Below are 18,724 nucleotides of genomic sequence, written 5' to 3' on the forward strand. Positions count from 1 at the left end.
GAATAAGTAAGCTGACATTGCTCCTTTAGTCCAGTGTGAAGGAGAAACTTTTTATTGCCTGATTTCAGCCAATGGTGCGTGTAAGGGTATGTGGAAGGAGAGTGTATGCCCTGTTAAGGGTATCTGGTCAAGGACATTTTTCAATGCAAAAAGGAAGCCATAAACAAGAACATACTGGGATGCAAACCTGACTGGCAAATGATAAGGGAGGCAGTGAGGAGAACCAAACCTTGTCAGTCACACTAATTATGAGGGCATGTGAGAGTGTGAGAATGTTTATTCCAGCAAGGTTATCTGATTGGGAACCTTGTCAATTGGGAAACTAAGGGAAAAAGGGGGAAACCAGAAACAAAATATGCTGAGACACAGACCTGAGGAAACAAACACAGGGACAATGACAAGAAACAAGCCTTACCAGTCACACTAATTGATGGGCTATCAAGGAACTGCAGGTGCCACTTCCAGGAAGATCAACCTGGACTTTGCAATTGATAAGACTGTAAACCATGAGGGAAACTTGGAGGGGTGCGGGAATTGATAGAGCTTGTATTTGGTTTATATGGCAAGGTTTTGGTAGCGGGGAGTGGGGGCTGCAGGGGTGTCTTCTGTGAGAAGAGAGCAGGAGCTGCTCCCATGTTTGACAGCCAGTTCTAGCCACCTCCAAGACAGATCCGCTGCTGGCCAAAGCTGAGCCAGTCAGTGATGTTGGTGGCACCTCTGTAATAAGACATTTAAGAAAGGGTAAAAAAAAATGCTGCGCAACAGCAGCTGGGAGAGAGAGGAGTGAGAAAATGCAATAGAAGCAATCCTGCAGACGCCAACGTCAGTGAAGGAGGGGGAGGAGGTGCAGTTGGAAAATAAGTGAGGAACGTGTAAAGAATAAAGTTCAAAGGGTCAACCAAGAAGGAACAAAAGAAAACCCAAGAATATCCTGGTGAAACAGGATCTTTAATAGATTAATCTGTAATCTTTAATAGATTAAACTGCATCTTTACTAGATTAATCTTTAATCTGTGATATTTAACAATGGAGAACAATAAGACTTAAAAGGAAGAATGATCCTGAATTCATGACTGGAAAAGCATGGTTTGGGGGTCTACGACCACCAGAGGACCCCTATGTGAAAAACTGAGCATGTGTTATGCTAAATCATCGTTATGTAAGCTACTAAGTAATATAGTCCCACCTAGTAGTGTGAGAACCTATGCATATGGAAAGATATACTGTATAAATGAACCTAGATCTGTGTAAACTGGTATGTACGTTAGGCGGAAGGATCCCCGGTGCATCCAGTGCTGCAATAAAGAGAATGCCTGCTTCTTAATGCTACATTGGTGTTAAGAGGTTTATTCCTGATTTCGGTGACAGTGCTCCAGGCACTGGAGCAGAGATTCCCCTGCAGCCCATGAAGGACCACAGTGGAGCAGATATCTGCCTGTGGAGGACCCCATGCCATAGCAGGTGGATATGCCCTGAAGGAAGCTGTGACCCTATGGAGAGCCCATGATGGAGCAGGCTCCTGGCAGGAACTGTGGCCCGTGGAGAGGAGCCCACGCAGGAGCAGGTTTTCTGGCGGAACCTGTGGGAGGACCCTCGCTGGAGCAGTCTGTTCGTGAAGAACTGCATCCCTTGGGAGGAAACCCACGTTGGAGCTGGGGAAAAGTGTGAGGAGGAAGGAGCAGTGGAGACAAAGCTTTATGAACTGACGGCAATCCCCATTCCCCCTGCACTGCTCTGTGGCAGGGGAGGAGGTAGAAGAGATGTTGAGAAGGTGGATTTAGTTCTGGTTTTATTTCTCACTATCCTATTTTATTTTTAATTGGCAACAAATTAATTTAATCTTCCCCAAGATGAGTCTGTTTTGCCCATGATGGTAATTGGTGAGTGATCTCACTGTCCTTTTCTTGGCCCACGAGCTGCTTCATCGTATTTTCTCCCTGCTGTCCTGCTGAGGAGGGGGAGTGAGAGAGCAGCTAAGTGGGGACCTGGCAGCCAGCCAAGGTCAGCCCACCACAGAGCTGTACAAACCCATGCAGGGGAAAGAGGAGCAGGGAGGAACAAAGGGGGGGTAGACAGAAAAGGGTGTAAAAGGGGCCGGTTGCATGTAAAACGGGGCCGATCAGCAGGCTTGTCTAGCTGAGCCCTTTGTCTGATCACCACAGTCTGTCCTATCTTCTTTTATCTTATTCTTAAATGTTTTCTTAACTATCTGGCTGCATAATCTCACTCTGTGTCCCGTGTGCCAGCTACTGGTGAGATCTGTGTGTGTCTGAGTCAGAACGGGGTGTAGGCGCCCCCTGCCTGTGGTGTCGGCTACTGGAGCAAATGGGGGTCCTAGTTGGAGGGAGCCATAGCCCTGTGGATCTAGGGAAGGTCCTGCAGCCTTTGTGCCCAGAATGCCAGCTACTGGGGGCACTGGCATGAGTGGACTCGGGGTCAGCCACTGGAGTCAGACCGGGGGTGTAGGTGCCTCCTGCTTTTGGTGTCAGCTACTGCAGTGAGTGGGGTCTCAGCATCAGCTGCTAGAATGAGTGGGGATCTTTAACCTCCAGCTACTGGGGTAGGAATGGTGTGCCCCCCAAAAACCAGCTACTGGGAGGGACTGGTGTGAGTGAGGGGCTCCTCAGTGCCGGAAGCTGGAGCAGGACCGTGCACCACAGCCCATGTGCCTGGTGCCAGCCACTAGGGTGGGGGGTGAGTGTCTGTATTGTCCCCAAAACTGGTGTGTGTCGGGGGGGGGGAGCGTGCATGTGTATTCACTAGAAAACTTCAAGATGGAGTAGCTGGGGCCTTGGGTCTGGGCCAGGGTATCAGGCAGGTAAGGGTCCATGCTGGTATGCCCAAGGGGACTTGTGAGAGTGGAGTGCCTGTGGGACAAGTGTTTGAGTGCATGCGTGTTTGCATGCTAGCTGGGCTAGCTGTCAAGTAGGCAACCCATGAAGCAGATAAGAGGGCCTGGGATTTGGGCAGGGGTATCAGGCAGACAGAGGGGCCATGCCAGTACTCAGGGGATCCCTGAATGTGTGTGTGTGCTTGTGAATCTAGAGAGTATTGTGTATGTGCCTTCACTAGTGAACTTCTACCTCTGCCAGTCAAAGAGGAAGAAGGGGAGTTGGCTGTCTATGTTTGGTTTATGTGAGTCCTGTATGTAGGTGCTGTTGAAGGCAGTGCCTTGTCTGTGGCAGTCTGTGTAACTGGCTGTGTTGGTGTCTTGTGTATGTCCTCTTTGTGTGTGTGTTTCTGGGATACATGCTTCAGCTTTGCTACTGATTGAACCTGCAGACAGGAAAGTTGCAGCTGCGTCCCTCAGCCTGAGCAGAGACCCTGGGTCCCTGGGCACACCAGGCTGGACTCCAGCAGCTGGGCAGGAGGGAGTCCTGGGCCAGAGCTGCTGGAGGAGGCGGCCACTCTTAACATCCCTTAACATCGCATTCTCTACAGCAATGAACAAGTCTTTCCAACTCAGTGTAACATTTTTTATTATGAGGGAAAATATGGTGCACGTAGAATATTTTTTAAATATTTGAGGTTTCATTTTGCTAGAATAGCTCATCTAGGCTCCCTTTCCCATGAAAGATTGGACCAGATGATCTTTCAAGGTCCCTTCCAACATGGGCTATTCTATGATTCTATAATAAAAAGTATAGACATCTAATACAATATATTGAGTATATTCAAAAGAGGGCTGATACTTACTGTTTGTGGACAGTTTCTCTTGTCTTGCATGATAAATTAAGCATTTAATAAAGTAACTCAGTGCATTTTTATAATAGATTTTTTTTTTCTCTTTTAATGTATTTGTCTTAAACTGAGCTCTCTTATAGAAATGCTCACTGATTTCTGCCCACTCCCTGCCATTAGAATGCTTGCTTTCCCTTTAAGGCCTTAAGTACTTATACCCAGTGCTTACATAAATTGTTTTGTTTGCATATAAAATGGCTGTTTTCTTCCTTTAGTCTGCCTGTTGCTATCACACCATCACACATACTTTGGAGCAGGAACAGTTGACTCATGAGAGCCTAGAAGCAGGTAGCATGCTGAGGACAGTACAATAATTACAAACTAGTTAAGCATGCAATTAACCATTCAATTGACTAAAAAAAAAAAATAGTTGTGGAATAGAAAGTCTCTCTTTGCTCAAACATCAAGCCTTTGAAGGCATACGAAAAGCTCTGCTTTCCTCATAAAATTCTGCTAAAGCCATTTGTGAATGGGGAGATATCAGCCCAAATAGAAAGGCTTAAAACTGGAAATGAAAACTAGCTATGACAAAGCAGAGGACAATAGCTGTGTCTGAGGCAAGGACAAACTTCTGGATTATCCTCTGTAGTTAGTGGGCTGTTGCTGCTTGAAGTAAGAAAACTTTCTAAAACTAAGGAAAAGCACAACTGTTTTAATTACGTAATGTAGGAATCTTTTTTTTTTTTTTTTTTGTGAGGCTTCTTGTATGGTTGAGTGCTCTCCTTTGTGAACTAACTTGTGCCTTGGCAGACTCCAAAGCTGCTGGAACTGTGACACTCAAAATTTTGTTTATGGGCAAAGAAAAAGTACACCTTATATACATAAGTAAAACCAAAAATTTATTGTTAGTGTAATTCAAATCTTGAGAGTCTAATCATTAGTCCCGATCTAATTGTTACAGGAAAAGAAAGAATAATGATGTAGTTAAAATTGTAACACACACCCCTCAGTTTCTATCTCTTTTCCTGGTGTTATGCTCACTCTTTCACTGCTCTTCTGGGTCCTAAGGTCAGTGGTTTCATTCCAGTGGTGGTAGGGGAGTGCTTATGGTGAGTTGTTAGCATCTGGAGTCCATGGCCAGGAGGAATATGATGTTGATGGTTTGTTTTTTTCTTCCTCACTCTAGGATTCACGTGGGGTCATGTTTATATGTTTGCTAATACACTTTTACACTTTTCTCTTTGTTGGTGAATGAAACATGCAAGTAACCTTCATGCGTAGCAGCTGACCACACCCCTGTCTTTACTGCATATTGTTATCTGTTAACCAAATTACAAATGCTTGAAGTGTAAGTTATTAGCCACACAACTCCTATTGCTTTACTGTATTATCACTGATAGTTTTACAGGGCCTAAAGCCTAGGAAAAGAACAATTAAAAAATAGTTTCTGAAAGCTTTTCTGCCCCCACCCCCCAAAACAAAGAATACTTTGTGGTAGTTATGCTTGCTTTCCCTTTAAGGCCTTAAATGCTTATACCCAGAAATCTCACTTTGTCAGTGCTGATGTAAAATTCTGCCACAGCCCAAATTAAACAAAAATAGTTTGCAAAAGATAAAAAAAAGCTGTTAATCAAGTAGTTTGACAATCGGAGGAAGCTGTATTACTGTTTGAGCATTACAGAGAGAGATCAGTTTTCGTATGTTTGCAACAGAAACAAAGCAATACAAAAGCAGAAAACTTGAGTATACCAAATTTGCAAATAGAAGGTCTTTCAACAAGGAAGAACACTTTTAAAGCTTGAGATAAAATTGCTGTTTCACTCCTTCCACCTTTCCATTTCAAGACACACACATACATAGGCACAATCCCACTTTGCACTGGGTCAGTTTACACTGAAGTTAAATATTCAGTAGCTACCCTTATGTTGATGAATGAGATGATGTTCATGTTAAAGCTGAGCAGTAAAATGGTTGGCAAAATAGTTTGTGTAGGCTCAGTTTAAACTTGAGGTTCAGAAAGAAAGTCATCCTCATCAGAAATTGGCAGCTTCTATTTAAACTCCAAAGATAATTTAGAACCCCAAGACATTTGAAGGTTTAGTTCTTAACCCTCTGTAGTGTATCAAGCAAGAGAAGTAGCTTTCATTGGCCCCTTCTTGACTTCCATATTATACAATGTGCACAGTGAAAAATTTGATCACTGGGAGTATTAGGAAACATTGGAAATGATAGAATAAGCTACTAGACCAATATACAAATATTTTTTTTACTTTGCATTTGTCTAGTTATTCCACTGTGGGTAAATTTATCCACCAGCATATAAATACTTTAACTTGTTTAGAAGTATATTCAATTGCATCAAGATTTAGATGTATTGCCATTTACCCTATAAATATTGAAGGCTGTTAATAAGACTAATTACCTTTCACACTAAGCAGCCACTAACAATATCACCCATCTCCCTACTGAAATGTAACTGCTGCTTTGAATTCTCTCCAAGTTTCATGGTACTCCATGTTATTCACAAAAAGTTCCATAAATTAATCTATTCACAGAGACTAAGTGACCTCAAATGTACAAATACCCAAGTGAATAGAGGGGCTTCAAAGGAAGGTAACATTTTTCATAACAGCTTTAGCAAGAATTCATATGTTGCATTGATTATGCCCCAGGACAGGACAGAACGATGGTAATTCAGATGGGCTCCTCTGAAAAGATGCATCAATTTTTTATCACGTTCTAGCCAGATTGTCACAAAAACTTTTGAAAAAGACTGAAATTCGCCACCAATTTGAGATTGCATGCGAGCTTTTACAACATTCATTGGGAAAAATAAGGATCCCAGCATGGCACCCAACAGCCCGCCACAGATAAAGTCATTGACCAAGTGAGTGCTATAAGAAGTTGCTTCAGGCAGACACTGTTTGATAGGTCCTCGTAGGCCAAAGAAGAGGATGTTACTGCTTCCGTTCCGAAGCAGAATAGGCACCAAACCCCGATAATATTCTCTAATCCCATAGACTTTTAGTACCTTGAAAGCCTGGTAAGTGTTTGTAAATTTGTCATGATGTTTGTAGTCCTGAAGCAAAGTCTGGACTCGTTCAAAAGGTGTAAGAAGGGCTTCCGTGGTCCCTGCAAGCACTGCTGCCATGCTGCGAGTTAGAAGTTCAGGTGCACTTGTGTGACTATGGAGCAAAGAGGAGAAATCTTCATACAAGCCAAACATTAGAGCCAGGGTGGTTGTTTTTTGCATTAATGGAGGAAGGATTCCACGATAGAGATTTCGAATTCCATCTTTCTGCAGCTGATGTACTGCATCCTTTGTTTTCAAGCCATACAACTGTTGTCGAAAGAGGACCTTCTGGATGGGAAAGGTGACTGCTATATTGGTGAAGGCTGCACAATAGCCACAAAGATAATGTTTACCAGAGCTACTCTTTATGTGATGGCTGATATCTTGCTTTGAATTTGTTGAGACACAATCTTGTGAATCCATCTTTTTTTCACCCTTAATATATATCTTAGATTTCTTTTCCTATGTCAAAAAAAGAAAAGAATGTGAACAACATGGCACGTGACACAGCTTTTTTAGTTCACACACACACACCATGTGCACACTGTTCAACATTTTACATCCTGAAGAAACTTCATCAAATTCAGTGGAACAGTGTGACAAATGCTTCATCTGATAGATGATGCAAAATGCACAATTTTCTACACCAGATCCAAGGATCTGAAAAACTAGCAATTTTTTCCCTCCTTTTATGTTTTGTTGATTAAAACCAAACTAAATTAAAACAAATAGACATTTGAACCCCTCCAGTGCCACATTACAGCTGAAAATGTCAGGGAGAAACAGGAAGTTTACACATTAAGTTTCCAGTACAGTATGTCAAGGAATTCAAATGCTGAATGTTCTATTCTAACACTAGTAAGATACAATACAAATTACCAAGGTTTTGGAAAACACACACACTCTACACAGAGCTTAGCATTACAAATTCTGATCATTCCTGCCCGTATTTCCCTGTGGCAGACAACAATGAATAATTTAAATAAAAATTTTAATTATCAGCATTAGTTTACTATAGAGAAGTAAAAGAATATAGAAAAGCTAAAGAATACATTGAGCTCTGCTACAGCTAAGATCCTGAAGGACACAGTGAACAGAGTTTCATTAAATAAAACAGAGAATTACTCCTTAATAGGCAATACATGATCCACCACTGTTGCATAATATTGTGCTCTTTAATGTTTGCCAAGGAACAGCACCATAGAAGTGATTTACAAAGATGAAGCACTTATCCTGATATGAAGTTATGGCAGTAGTGAGGAATTCACATTGGGGAGCTTGTACCACTTCATCTATGCTAATATATATTGTTCCTAGGATCAACTTAGTTCTATCTGCATATAGTAAAATAGTCACACCCACAACTAAGCTACAGTCTTATCTGGCACCCCACTTTTATATTAAGAGTTATACCAACTTCACTACTGCAGTGGGTAAGAGCGTCACTCAATAATATAACACGTAAAACACTGAGGATTCCTAAGACTTTTAACAACTAGTCACCAGTTGTGTTGGCAATAGCAACCTGTGGCCAACATCACTTCTGATTTCTTTTGAGGGAAAAAAAATAAGAGATCTAACTCAGATTTATAAGGTACATATTTCTTTCTATGGAGTAGCTGGATTTATGAAGTAAGGAGCAGTTTAAAACTATAGCATTAACTTGATAATCCTCATGTAGTTGAAATAAGTTCTCATGCTTGTGATTTGAGAACTTGCAATGATCAGGCAATGCAATTTTTCTCAGAAGTGTTTATGACAGACCCTTTGCTTTCAGCCATAATTTCAAAGGCTGTGTCACTGTGCTGGTTTTGGCTGGGATAGAGTTAATTTTCTTCATAGAGGCTAGTATGGGGCTATGTTTTGGATTTGTGCTGAAAACAGTGTTGATAATACAGGGATGGTTTAGTTATCACTGAGCAGTGCTTACACAGAGTCAAGGCCTTTTCTGCTTCTCACACCACCCCATGAGTGAGTAGGCTGGGGGTGCACAGGAAGTTGGGAGGGGACACAGCCAGGACCCCAACTGACCAAAGGGATATTCCATACTATATGACATCATGCTCAGCAATAAAAAACAGGGAAGAAGAAGGAAGGGGGGACGTTCGGAGTTATGGCATTTTGTCTTCCCAAGTAACCGTTACGCATGATGGAGCCCTGCTTTCCTGGAGATGGCTGAACACCTGCCTGCCCATGGGAAGTAGTGAATGAATTCCTTGTTTTGCTTTGCTTGTGCACAGGGCTTTTGCTTTACTTATTAAACTGTCTTTATCTCAACCCACGATTTTTCTCACTTTTACTCTTCTGATTCTCTCCCCCATCCCACTGTGGGGGGAGTGAGTGAGTGGCTGTGTGGTGCTTAGTTGCTGGCTGGGGTTAAACCCCGACAGTCCTTTTTGGCGCCCAACGTGGGGCTTGAAGGGTTCGAGATAATGACAGATTTGATTGGAATGTGCTAGAACGAATTTATAGCTGTTATTGCTGTTTAGCTATTAATCGGCAGGCTTCTGTGCTTGCCATGGGGCTTGCTTGCTTTACTGTATGTTAGAGTCTAGGGCTCATTAGTGGCTGCTTTTTGCTTTTGCTGCTTGCCGTGCTGCTGTACTGCTTATCATCTTACTCTGCTGTGCCTGGGAACATTTTGATAACAGCAATGGCCATGCGCCTGGGCTGGCAGATGGCCAGGGCATCGCTGCTGTTTCTGTGCTGCTGTTTCTGTGCTGCTGTACTGGACAGGCTGGAACTCCAGTGTGAACTCTAGTTGAAGGGACTGTGGATGAGTCCACGCAGGACACCCCAAAGCGTCTGTGGCCGTGGACAAGTCCATGCCAGAGCAGGTATATCTCGAAGCGTCTGTGGCCATGGTTATGTCTGTGCCACAGCAGGTATACCTCTGAAGGGATTGTAGCCCAAGGATAAGTCCATGCTGGAGAAGGTGCACCTCAAAGCATCTGTGGCTGTGGATAAGTCCATGCTGCATCAGGTACACCTTGAAGCATCAGTGGCTGTGCATGGAGGTCATGCTGGAGCACCTCAAAGCGTGTGGCCATGGATAAGCCCACGACAGAGCAGGTACACCCCTGGAGGGACTGCAGCCATGGGTAAGGCTATGTTGGAGCAGGTTTACTTCTGAAGGGACTGTGGCTGTGGGTAAGGCCATGCTGGAGCAGGTATATCTCTGAAGGCATTGTGGCCCATGGAGAAGGCCACGCTGGAACAGGTGCACCTCAAAGCAACTGTGGCTGTGGGTAAGGCCATGCTGGAGCAGGTATATCTCTGAAGGCATTGTGGCCCATGGAGAAGGCCACGCTGGAACAGGTGCACCTCAAAGCAACTGTGGCTGTGGATAAGTCTATGCCACAGCAGGTATACCCCTGAAAAGGCTGTGGCTCATAGATAAGGCTCCACTTGGAGCAGGTACACCCCTAAGGGACTGCAGTCTGTGGATGTCCAAGCCAGAGCAGGGGCAAGGGGAGGAGTTCATTGCAATGTTAAACCCGATGGTCTGGTCCAAAGGGACCGGGGTGGAGCTTGTGATGGAAATACCTTTAAATTATTGTAACCCTGGATTTGAGTTGCATGTTATAGGAATTACTATAGCAGGAACCACCTGAACCAATGGAGGACAAGCCTTACAAGAAGCAGTGCAAGTGTTGTAATAATCAAATGTAAGTATACAATTCACATAATGATTGATGCTGCTATAGAAATCTACTGTAGAGCCCTACCCTATCTCCATAGGAACTTAGACAATGTGCCTTTGTCTAATAAGCAGGATGTGGCTGTCGAAAGCAGAAGTCTAACTGATGGATGTATTACTAGCCTAGTTAGTAAACCATGAAGAACCGCTTAGATCTGCCAAAAAAGTAGGAAACTAGGGGAAAGGTAATTCCGGCAGGGGGAGATCGTGACCACCGACTCACAGACCACCTACCCCAATTATACCACGGACTCAAATGATGAAGTTGAAGAAGAACAACTAAGCATGCGTACTAATTTACATGCTGGGCGAAGAGATTTTAACAAATCATTTAATAGAATAACACTGCATATATATTAGGAAGTTGAATATGTTAATGCTTTGTGTATAAATACCTGTTCATTTGAAAGCTGGGTGTGCTGTCTTGGGACAGGCACCCATATCTGCGCAAACATGCAATAAAATACCTCTGCTCTGTGTGTATATTGGCATTTTGCACATCGGGTAAATGAACCCCGACTTTTGGGACAAGTGCAGCAGTGACCCGACCTGAGCTGGCTTTGGTGCCCAATAACTCCATGCAACACACCACTTCTCCTGTCCTGAGTGACCACCATAAGAGATGGAGCCCAAAGTCATGGACTAAATGAATGCAATGGACATTTTGTGGACATTTGTGGACATTTTATGGACATTTTACAGGGGTGGTCCATAGACCACAAGTGGTGGAGTACATGAGCTGAGTATATGAGCTGCTTCCCAATTAAAGTTTATTACAAGGGAATCAGTTCTCAGAAGTAATAAAAGTTTTGGATCACCTGTGTTCCCAATATGCACAAATTTCTGCAGCCATTACAATAGCCAATTTCTGTGCAGAAGTCTGCCCCCCCCCGAGGTTTCAGAACACGCTACAAAGGAACATAGGCGATTCTCTTTTTGACAGGTAACAACGAGATCATCTAGACCAGCAGTCTCCAAAAATTTTTGAGCATGCACCCCGAATATATGTATATTTATTTATAAATTATACACATGTACTACTGTACTAATATATTATGTATGTTATAAAATATACACAAAAATAGACATTAAAAAGGATGAGATAAAGATTAAATAAACACTATATTAAAATAATTTTTATTTTATTTATTAACAGTGCAAAAATATTTTCTTCCCGCACCACAATGGATTGTCTTGCACACCCACTTTGGAGACCACTGATCAAGACTGTATTTGTGCTGTCCTTAGAAATCTAGCTAGAGACTGAACAAAAGTCCAGCATATTCCCTGATCCAAGGTCCATCCTTTCAGGTTCCTATCACTTCCATACCATCCTGTGGTATATAACATCTAGTCCTTCTAAGAAAACTAAGAGTTCAGCAAATTTATCTGCCTAAATGACCATGATCTTCAGAATGCCAAGACTCCACCCACTAGATCGAATACACACAAGGGAAAGAAAAAAAATATTTTGTACCCAACATCCTTTTATATCTCTGTGTTCATAACACTGGTGAGAGATGTTATGCTATGTGATAAAAAGCTCATCTGTACACCCACAAAAGGAGAACAGAGAGACAATGGCAGGTGGAGGAGCCCAAATAATAGCCTGCCCTGGCTCCTCCCAGGCCCATCACAGGAGAGCTATCAGCCCATCAAAGACCCATCTCCACAAGCCCAGAAGAGCACAGAGGCACAAAGGCAGGTGGGCAACCCAAATTAGGGACTCAGAAACAGACACCCTGTCTGGGGCCCTCCCAGGACTGTCCCAGGAGAGCCTCAGCCCCAGTATCCAGATGCGATATCCATCAAGATGAGTACAGCTAACAGAGGCAGCCAACATGCAGCAGTTTGCACAGCAGTCTCTGGGTTCTGCTTTGGGAGCTTCTGAGGACAGGGTCCAGGATCACTGGGGAACTTCTGGGAACCCTCTGAGAAACTTGAGGGTGCCTGCTGCTGCCAAATAAGGACAAGATAAGGGGAGCCACAAGGATGTGGGCCTGAGGAAGCTCTAGCAGCTTCTAACAAGCATGGTCAGCTGCCCTTGACCTAAGGTGCCTGGAGCCTTTGTTACAGCTACCTGCTGATTAGAGATGGCCAAACCCCCTTTTAGCTGGTGCTAGGGAGAGGCCTATAAAAGAGCCAGGCCTGGAGTACAGCCTCCCAGAGGCAACAGCTGTTGCAGAGGGGGATCTTCATCACAGTTCAAACTAGCGTATATGTTCTCAGGTATGGTAGTGACATGCCATAGGACATATTTCTCAGTAGGTATTAGAGCAGCTGTCCCTGCCAGGGCAGAGGCTTTGACCTAGATAGAGCTTTAGATGGTGGATGCAGCCTTGCAAGTATAGGCTGTAGGGACTGCCTGGGGCCTTTCCTTGAGGCTGGCAGAGGTGGCCTTCTTTCCTGCAGTCACCAAGTGGAGGAGTTACAGGAGGAAGTCAGCAGGCTGTGCAGCATCACAGAGAGAGTCAGGATCTTCTCAGAGGCACAACAGCTTCAAGAGCCCTGGACACCAGCTGCAGTGGAAACACAGGCTAGAGTGGCAGAATGGCACTAGCAGAATGGCAAGTGCAACCTCTGGGGAAGGTGAAAAAAAGCTGGTGACTTCTGGCAACAAGAGGAAGGCTACTGGCTCCACCTGAAGGCTTACAACTATGGAACAGATTCACTGCCCTCAAAGCTGAGGAGGAGTTGGGTGTGCTTTCAAGCAAAGCATCTAGGCCAACTGACCCTAAATCATGCAAGATCACCAGGAGGAAGTGGTGGGTGACTCCCTGATGCAAGGGATGGAAGCACCCATCTGCTGACCTGACCTGTCATATAGAGAGGTTTGCTGCTTGCCAGAGGCCTGGATCTGGGACGCTATGGAGAGGCTGCTGAAGCTTGTCTGACCCTTTGACTATTACCCCCTTCTTCCATGCAGGCACAAATGATACTGCCAGGGGCAACCTGGAGTCTAAAGTGACTACAGAGCTCTGGGGGTGATAATCAGGGGTATGGAGGCCTAGATGGTGTTCTCCTTGATCCTGCCAGTGAGGGGAAAGAGTGTAAGGAGGAGGGGACTGATACTGCATACCAATAACTGCTTGTGGAGCTGGTGTCAGCAACAGGGTTTTGGTTTCTGTGACCATGGGTCCCTGTTTAAGGATGAACATCTGCTTGGGAGAGATGGGATCCACCTCACTAAGCAGGGCAAAAGTATCTTTGCCAGGAGGATGGCTGACCTGGTAAGGAGGGCTTTAAACTAGGAATGGGGAGGGAGAGAGTTACTAGTAGCTCTGTGAGGGAGTGATGGACAGTGCTGATGAGCAAAGGGCCTGGGGTGATGTGACTGAAAGGGATCACAAAATCAACAAAACAGGGCTTAAGTAGGGTCACCTCCAGCATTGGCATGTAATCAAGGAAGTGCCTACAAGGCACTGATGTGGGAGGGAAACAGACCCTTTCTGGGAAATCAGCATGCTGTGGTGCCCCTCTGAAGTGCCTGTACACTAATGCATGCAGCACAGGGAATAAACATGATGAGTTAGAGATCTGTGTGCAGTTGCAGTGCTATGATCTTGTGGAGATGTGGTGGGATGGCTCCCATGACTGGAGTGTTGCAATGGAGGGATACAGGCTCTTTAGGAAGGACAGGCCGGGAAAATGAGGAGGGCGAGTTGTCCTTTACGTGAGAGAGCAGCTGGAATGCATGGAGCTCTGCCTGGGGATGGATGATGAGCCAAATGTGAGCTTATGGGTAAGGAATAAAGAGAAGACAGGTAAAGGTGACATTGTAGTGGGTGTCTGATATAGGCTGCCTGACCAGGAAGAACAAGCGGATGAGGCCTTCTATAGACAGCTAGAAATTGCCTCATGTTTGCAGGCCCTGGTCCTCATGGGGAACTTGAGCCACCCCAATATCTGCTGGAGAGACAGCACAGCAGGGCACAAGCAATCCAGGTTCCTGGAGAGCATCGATAACAGCTTCCCAACCCAAGTGATAGAGGAGCCAATGAGGAGAGGTGCTCTGATGGACCTCATATTCACAAACAAGGAGAGGATCGTTGGGGATGTGAAGGTCAAAGGCAACCTTGGCTGCAGTGACCATGAAATGGTGGAGTTCAGGATCCTGAGAGGAGGGAGCAGGGAAAAAAACAAGATCACAACTCTGGACTTCATGAGAGCAGACTTTGGCCTCTTCAGGGATTTGCTTGGAAGAGTCCCACAGGATAAGGCCCTGGAGGGAAGAGGGGCCCAAGAAAGTTGGTTGATGGTATTCAAGAATCTGATCAAGATCAAGAGCGGTCCATCCCAACAAGCAGGAAGTCAGGCAAAAATGCCAGGAGGGCTGCGTGGATGAACAAGGAGCTCCTGGCCAAACTCAAACATAAAAAGGAAGCATACAGAAGGTGGAAGCAAGGACGGGTAACCTGGGAGGAATACAGAGACACTGTCTGAGCATGCAGTGACATGTTAGGAAAGCTAAAGCCCAAATGGAATTGAATCTGGCCAGGGATGTCAAAGACAACAAGAAGGGCTTCTCTAAGTACATAGGTGACAAAAGGAAGACTAGGGAAAATGTGGGCCTGCTGCTGAATGGGACAGGGGCCCTGGGTGTCACCAGGACACGGAGAAATCTGAGGTACTGAATGCCTTCTACACCTCAGTCTTTACTAGCAGGACCACCTTTCAGGAATCCCAGGTCCCAGACACCAGGGAATAAGGCTGGAGCAAGGAAGACTTACCCTTGGTGGAAGAGGATCAGATCAGGGAAGCAAACTGGACACACATAAATCCATGGGCCCTGATGGGATACACCCATGAGTGCTGAGAGCTGGCTGATGTCATTGTGAGGCTGCTCTCAATAATCTTTGATTGATCATGGTGATTGGGAGAGGTGCCTGAGGACTGGAGGAAAGTAAATGTCACTCCTATCTTCAAAAAGGGCAAGAAGGAGGACCCAGGGAACTACAGGCTGGTCAGCCTCACCTTCATCCCTGGGAAGGTGATGGAGCAGCTAATCTTGGAAACCACTTCCCGACACATGATGGACAAGAAAATCATCAGGAGTAGTCAGCATGGATTCACCAAGGGGAAGTCATGTTTAACCAACTTGATAAACTTCTATGATGAAATGACTGGGCTGGTAGACAAAGGGAGAGCAGTGGACATTGTCTATGTAGATTTCAGTAGGGCTTTTGACACCATTTCCCATAAGATTCTCATAAGGAAGCTGTTGAAGTATGGACTGGATGAGCAGACAGTGAGGTGGAACAAAAACTGGCTGAACAGCCAGGCCCAGAGGGTGGTGATCAGTGGCACGAAGTCTAGTTGGAGGCCAGTAACTAGCAGTGTACCCCAGGGGTCAAGACTGGGTCTGATCTTGTTCAACATCTTCATTAATGACCTGGATGACTGGGCAATGCATACCCTCAGAAAGTTTGCAGATGACCCAAAAGTGGGAGGAATGGCTGATACACCATTGTGCTGCCATCCAGAGGGACCTCAACAGGCTGGAGAAACAGGCTGACAGGAACCTCATGCAGTTCAACAAGGTGTCATGCCCTGCACCTGGGGAGGAACAATCCCAGGCACCAGTACAGGCTGAGGGCTGACCAGCTGGAATGCAGCTCTGCAGAGAAGACCCTGGGGGTGCTAGTGGACATCAAGTTGAACATGAGCCAGCAATGTGCCCTTGCAGCAAAGAAGGCTAATGGTATTCTAGGCTGCATGAGGACAAGTGTTGCCAGCAGGTCAAGGGAGGTGATCCCTCCCCTTTATTCAACACTGTTGAGGCCACACCTGGAGTACTCTGTCCAGTTCTGGGCTCCCCTAGTACAAGATTGTACTGGTTTTGGCTGGGATAGAGTTAATTTTTCTTCAGAGTAGCTAGTATGGGGCTATGTTTTGGATTTGTGCTGGAGACAGTGTTGATTGATAATATAGGGATGGTTTAGCTATTGCTGAGCAGTGCTTACACAGAGTCAAGGCCTTTTCTGCTTCTCATACCACCCCACCAGCGAGTAGGCTGGGGGTGCACAAGAAGTTGGGAGGGGACACAACTGGGACAGCTCACCCCAACTGACCAAAGGGATATTCCATACCATATGATGTCATGCTCAGCAATAAAACCTAGGGGAGGAGTTTGCTGGGGCGGCCATTGCTCGGGGACCAGCTAGGCATCGGTTGTCTGGTGGTGAGCAATTGTTGTTTTTTTTCATCACTTGTTTTCCTTGGTTTTGCTTTTCTTTGTTTGTTTTTCTTTTTTCTTATTAAACTGTCTTATATGAACCCACAAGTTTTCACACTTTTACCCTTCCGATTCTCTCCCCCATCCCACTGGGATGGGGAAGTGAGCGAGTGGCTGTGTGGTGCCTACTGAGGTTAAACCATGACAGTCCATTTTGGGGCCAATGTGGGGCTCGAAGGGTCTGAGATAACGACAGATTTGACTGGAGTGTATTGGAGGGAACTTATAATTATTATATCTGTTTAACAGTTGCTGGTCATGATGTTGACTTATCTGTTCTCAACATTGGTTTATCTGATCCATGCAATGCTCCCTTTTTTTGCTGTACATCAAATTTGAGAGCTTGTTAAAGGCTGGTTTTGGCTTTTGCAGTTCGCTGTGCTGTGTAGCACTTGGTGGTGTTTTGCCTGGGAGAATTATGATAAAAGCACTGGCCTTGAGCCTAATCTGGTATTTGGGCCCTGCATTGATGCCTTCCCTGTATTTCAGGAACCATCTCATGGAGACAATTAACAATTACACTTTTTCCCTTTTCTCCTCTGAGAGGCATTTGGTGGAGGAAACACAGAATGGCACCTTCCCCTTCTTCTGTGGGGTACGTGTTTTCTGCCTTGTTACAATAAGTCTTCAGTATCTTGAACATCCTTGGGTAACCAAAATACTCCTATCGGTACTTCTCAATAATATTTTGTTGTTTTTTTCTAAGGTTAGCCAACTATTTAGGAATATCACCCAGGGATATATCCCGAGGCAGTGTGGTTATGGGTGGCAAGGCATGTGGGAGAATATGGGCAGGTACCTAGAACGGTTGTCACTGATGGTCTGGAACTTCACTCCCGAACAAGTGTGGGATCCTAATGAAGTGACAGAATGTTTGAAAAAAAGATGCCCTGGCCCTGACTATGCCAAAGAGACACAACTTCTCGCACTGTGCTGGGGCCTGGCCTACGCCTACTGAGCACTATTCAGCACTATTCAGCACCCTCAAGGGGAAGAGAGTGCCTCTGGATCTGAAGACATACCAACAGACACTGTGGCTAAACCAGAGGGCTAAGCCCTCAACTATATCTGTTGCCCCTATAATCAAGAAGAAACAATGGAAGTGGAGGTCAACTAGTTTAGTAAGGGAGAAAGAAGCTTCTCCTAAGAGGGAGCAGGAGGGAGAATCAGAAGAGGCAGCCTGTTCTGCAGCAAGGCAGTCACAAGAACAGGAGAGGGAAGAGACTGAAATCGTAAACAAGGCAGAAACCACCTGATCCCTATCCTTGAGTGAGCTGCGAGATATGTAAAAAGATTTCAGCCATCCACCAGGCAAGCAAATTATCAGCTGGTTGCTCTGATGCTGGGATATTGGGGCCAATAGTCAGGAAACAGAGGGTAAGGAAGCTGGGCAGCTGGGATCCCTTGCTAGGGATAAGGCCATTGACAAAAGGATTGGAAAAGGGGTAACAGTCCTCAGCCTCTAGAGGTGGCTCCTGTCGAGCGTGAAGGAAAGGTATCCCTTCAAGGAAGATCTTGTAAATTACCGAGGCAAGTGGACCACCATTGAGGGAGGTATCCAGTATCTGAGGGAATTAGCCGTGGTGGAGGTGATCTATAGCAACCAGGTCAATAACCAGGCATCCAAAGACCTGGATGAAATCCAGTGCATGCGGTCCATGTGGTGAAAGTTTGTACGAAGTGCACCGACATCATACGCCAGCATCCTGGCAATAATGAGCTGGACAGACACGGAGGCACCAACTGTGGCTGGATTGGCTAGCCAACTCCAGCAATTCGAAGAGAATCTATCTTCCTCCCAATGGGCCTGCATCTCAGCTGTGGAGAGACTGTTCCAACAGTTGCAGCAATTCAAAGAGAATATGTCTTCTTCCTTGCCCATACCGACAAATACTTTAGCTATTAAAAGCCACACTTCTTCTGCTCAAGGGAAAGGGTACCGGTGCCATACACCACGTGCCGCCCTGTGGTTTATCTGTGCAACCACAGGAGGACATGAGGAAGTGGGATGGTGAACCTACCTCGAAACTAGAAG

General features: G+C 45.3%; 2 protein-coding genes across 3 annotated transcripts in view; both read right to left on the minus strand.

The window, feature by feature from the left end:
* The window catches only part of LOC140650672 (zinc finger and BTB domain-containing protein 5-like), a 93,677-nt gene that overhangs the window by 49,074 nt on the left and 25,879 nt on the right, over positions 1 to 18,724 (minus strand). The window lies entirely within an intron of this gene.
* Positions 4,560 to 18,724, minus strand: part of LOC140650950 (mitochondrial nicotinamide adenine dinucleotide transporter SLC25A51-like) — a 32,526-nt gene continuing 18,361 nt past the window's right edge. For both annotated transcript variants that reach the window (XM_072859866.1, XM_072859867.1), the window contains one exon: positions 4,560 to 7,216. In XM_072859866.1, coding sequence (XP_072715967.1) covers positions 6,305 to 7,216 — 912 coding nt within the window. In that variant the 3' untranslated portion in view covers positions 4,560 to 6,304. The remainder of the gene's footprint in view (positions 7,217 to 18,724) is intronic.

Source organism: Ciconia boyciana, chromosome 4 (genome assembly GCF_034638445.1).
Source record: "Ciconia boyciana chromosome 4, ASM3463844v1, whole genome shotgun sequence".
Classification (NCBI taxonomy): Eukaryota; Metazoa; Chordata; class Aves; order Ciconiiformes; family Ciconiidae; genus Ciconia; species Ciconia boyciana.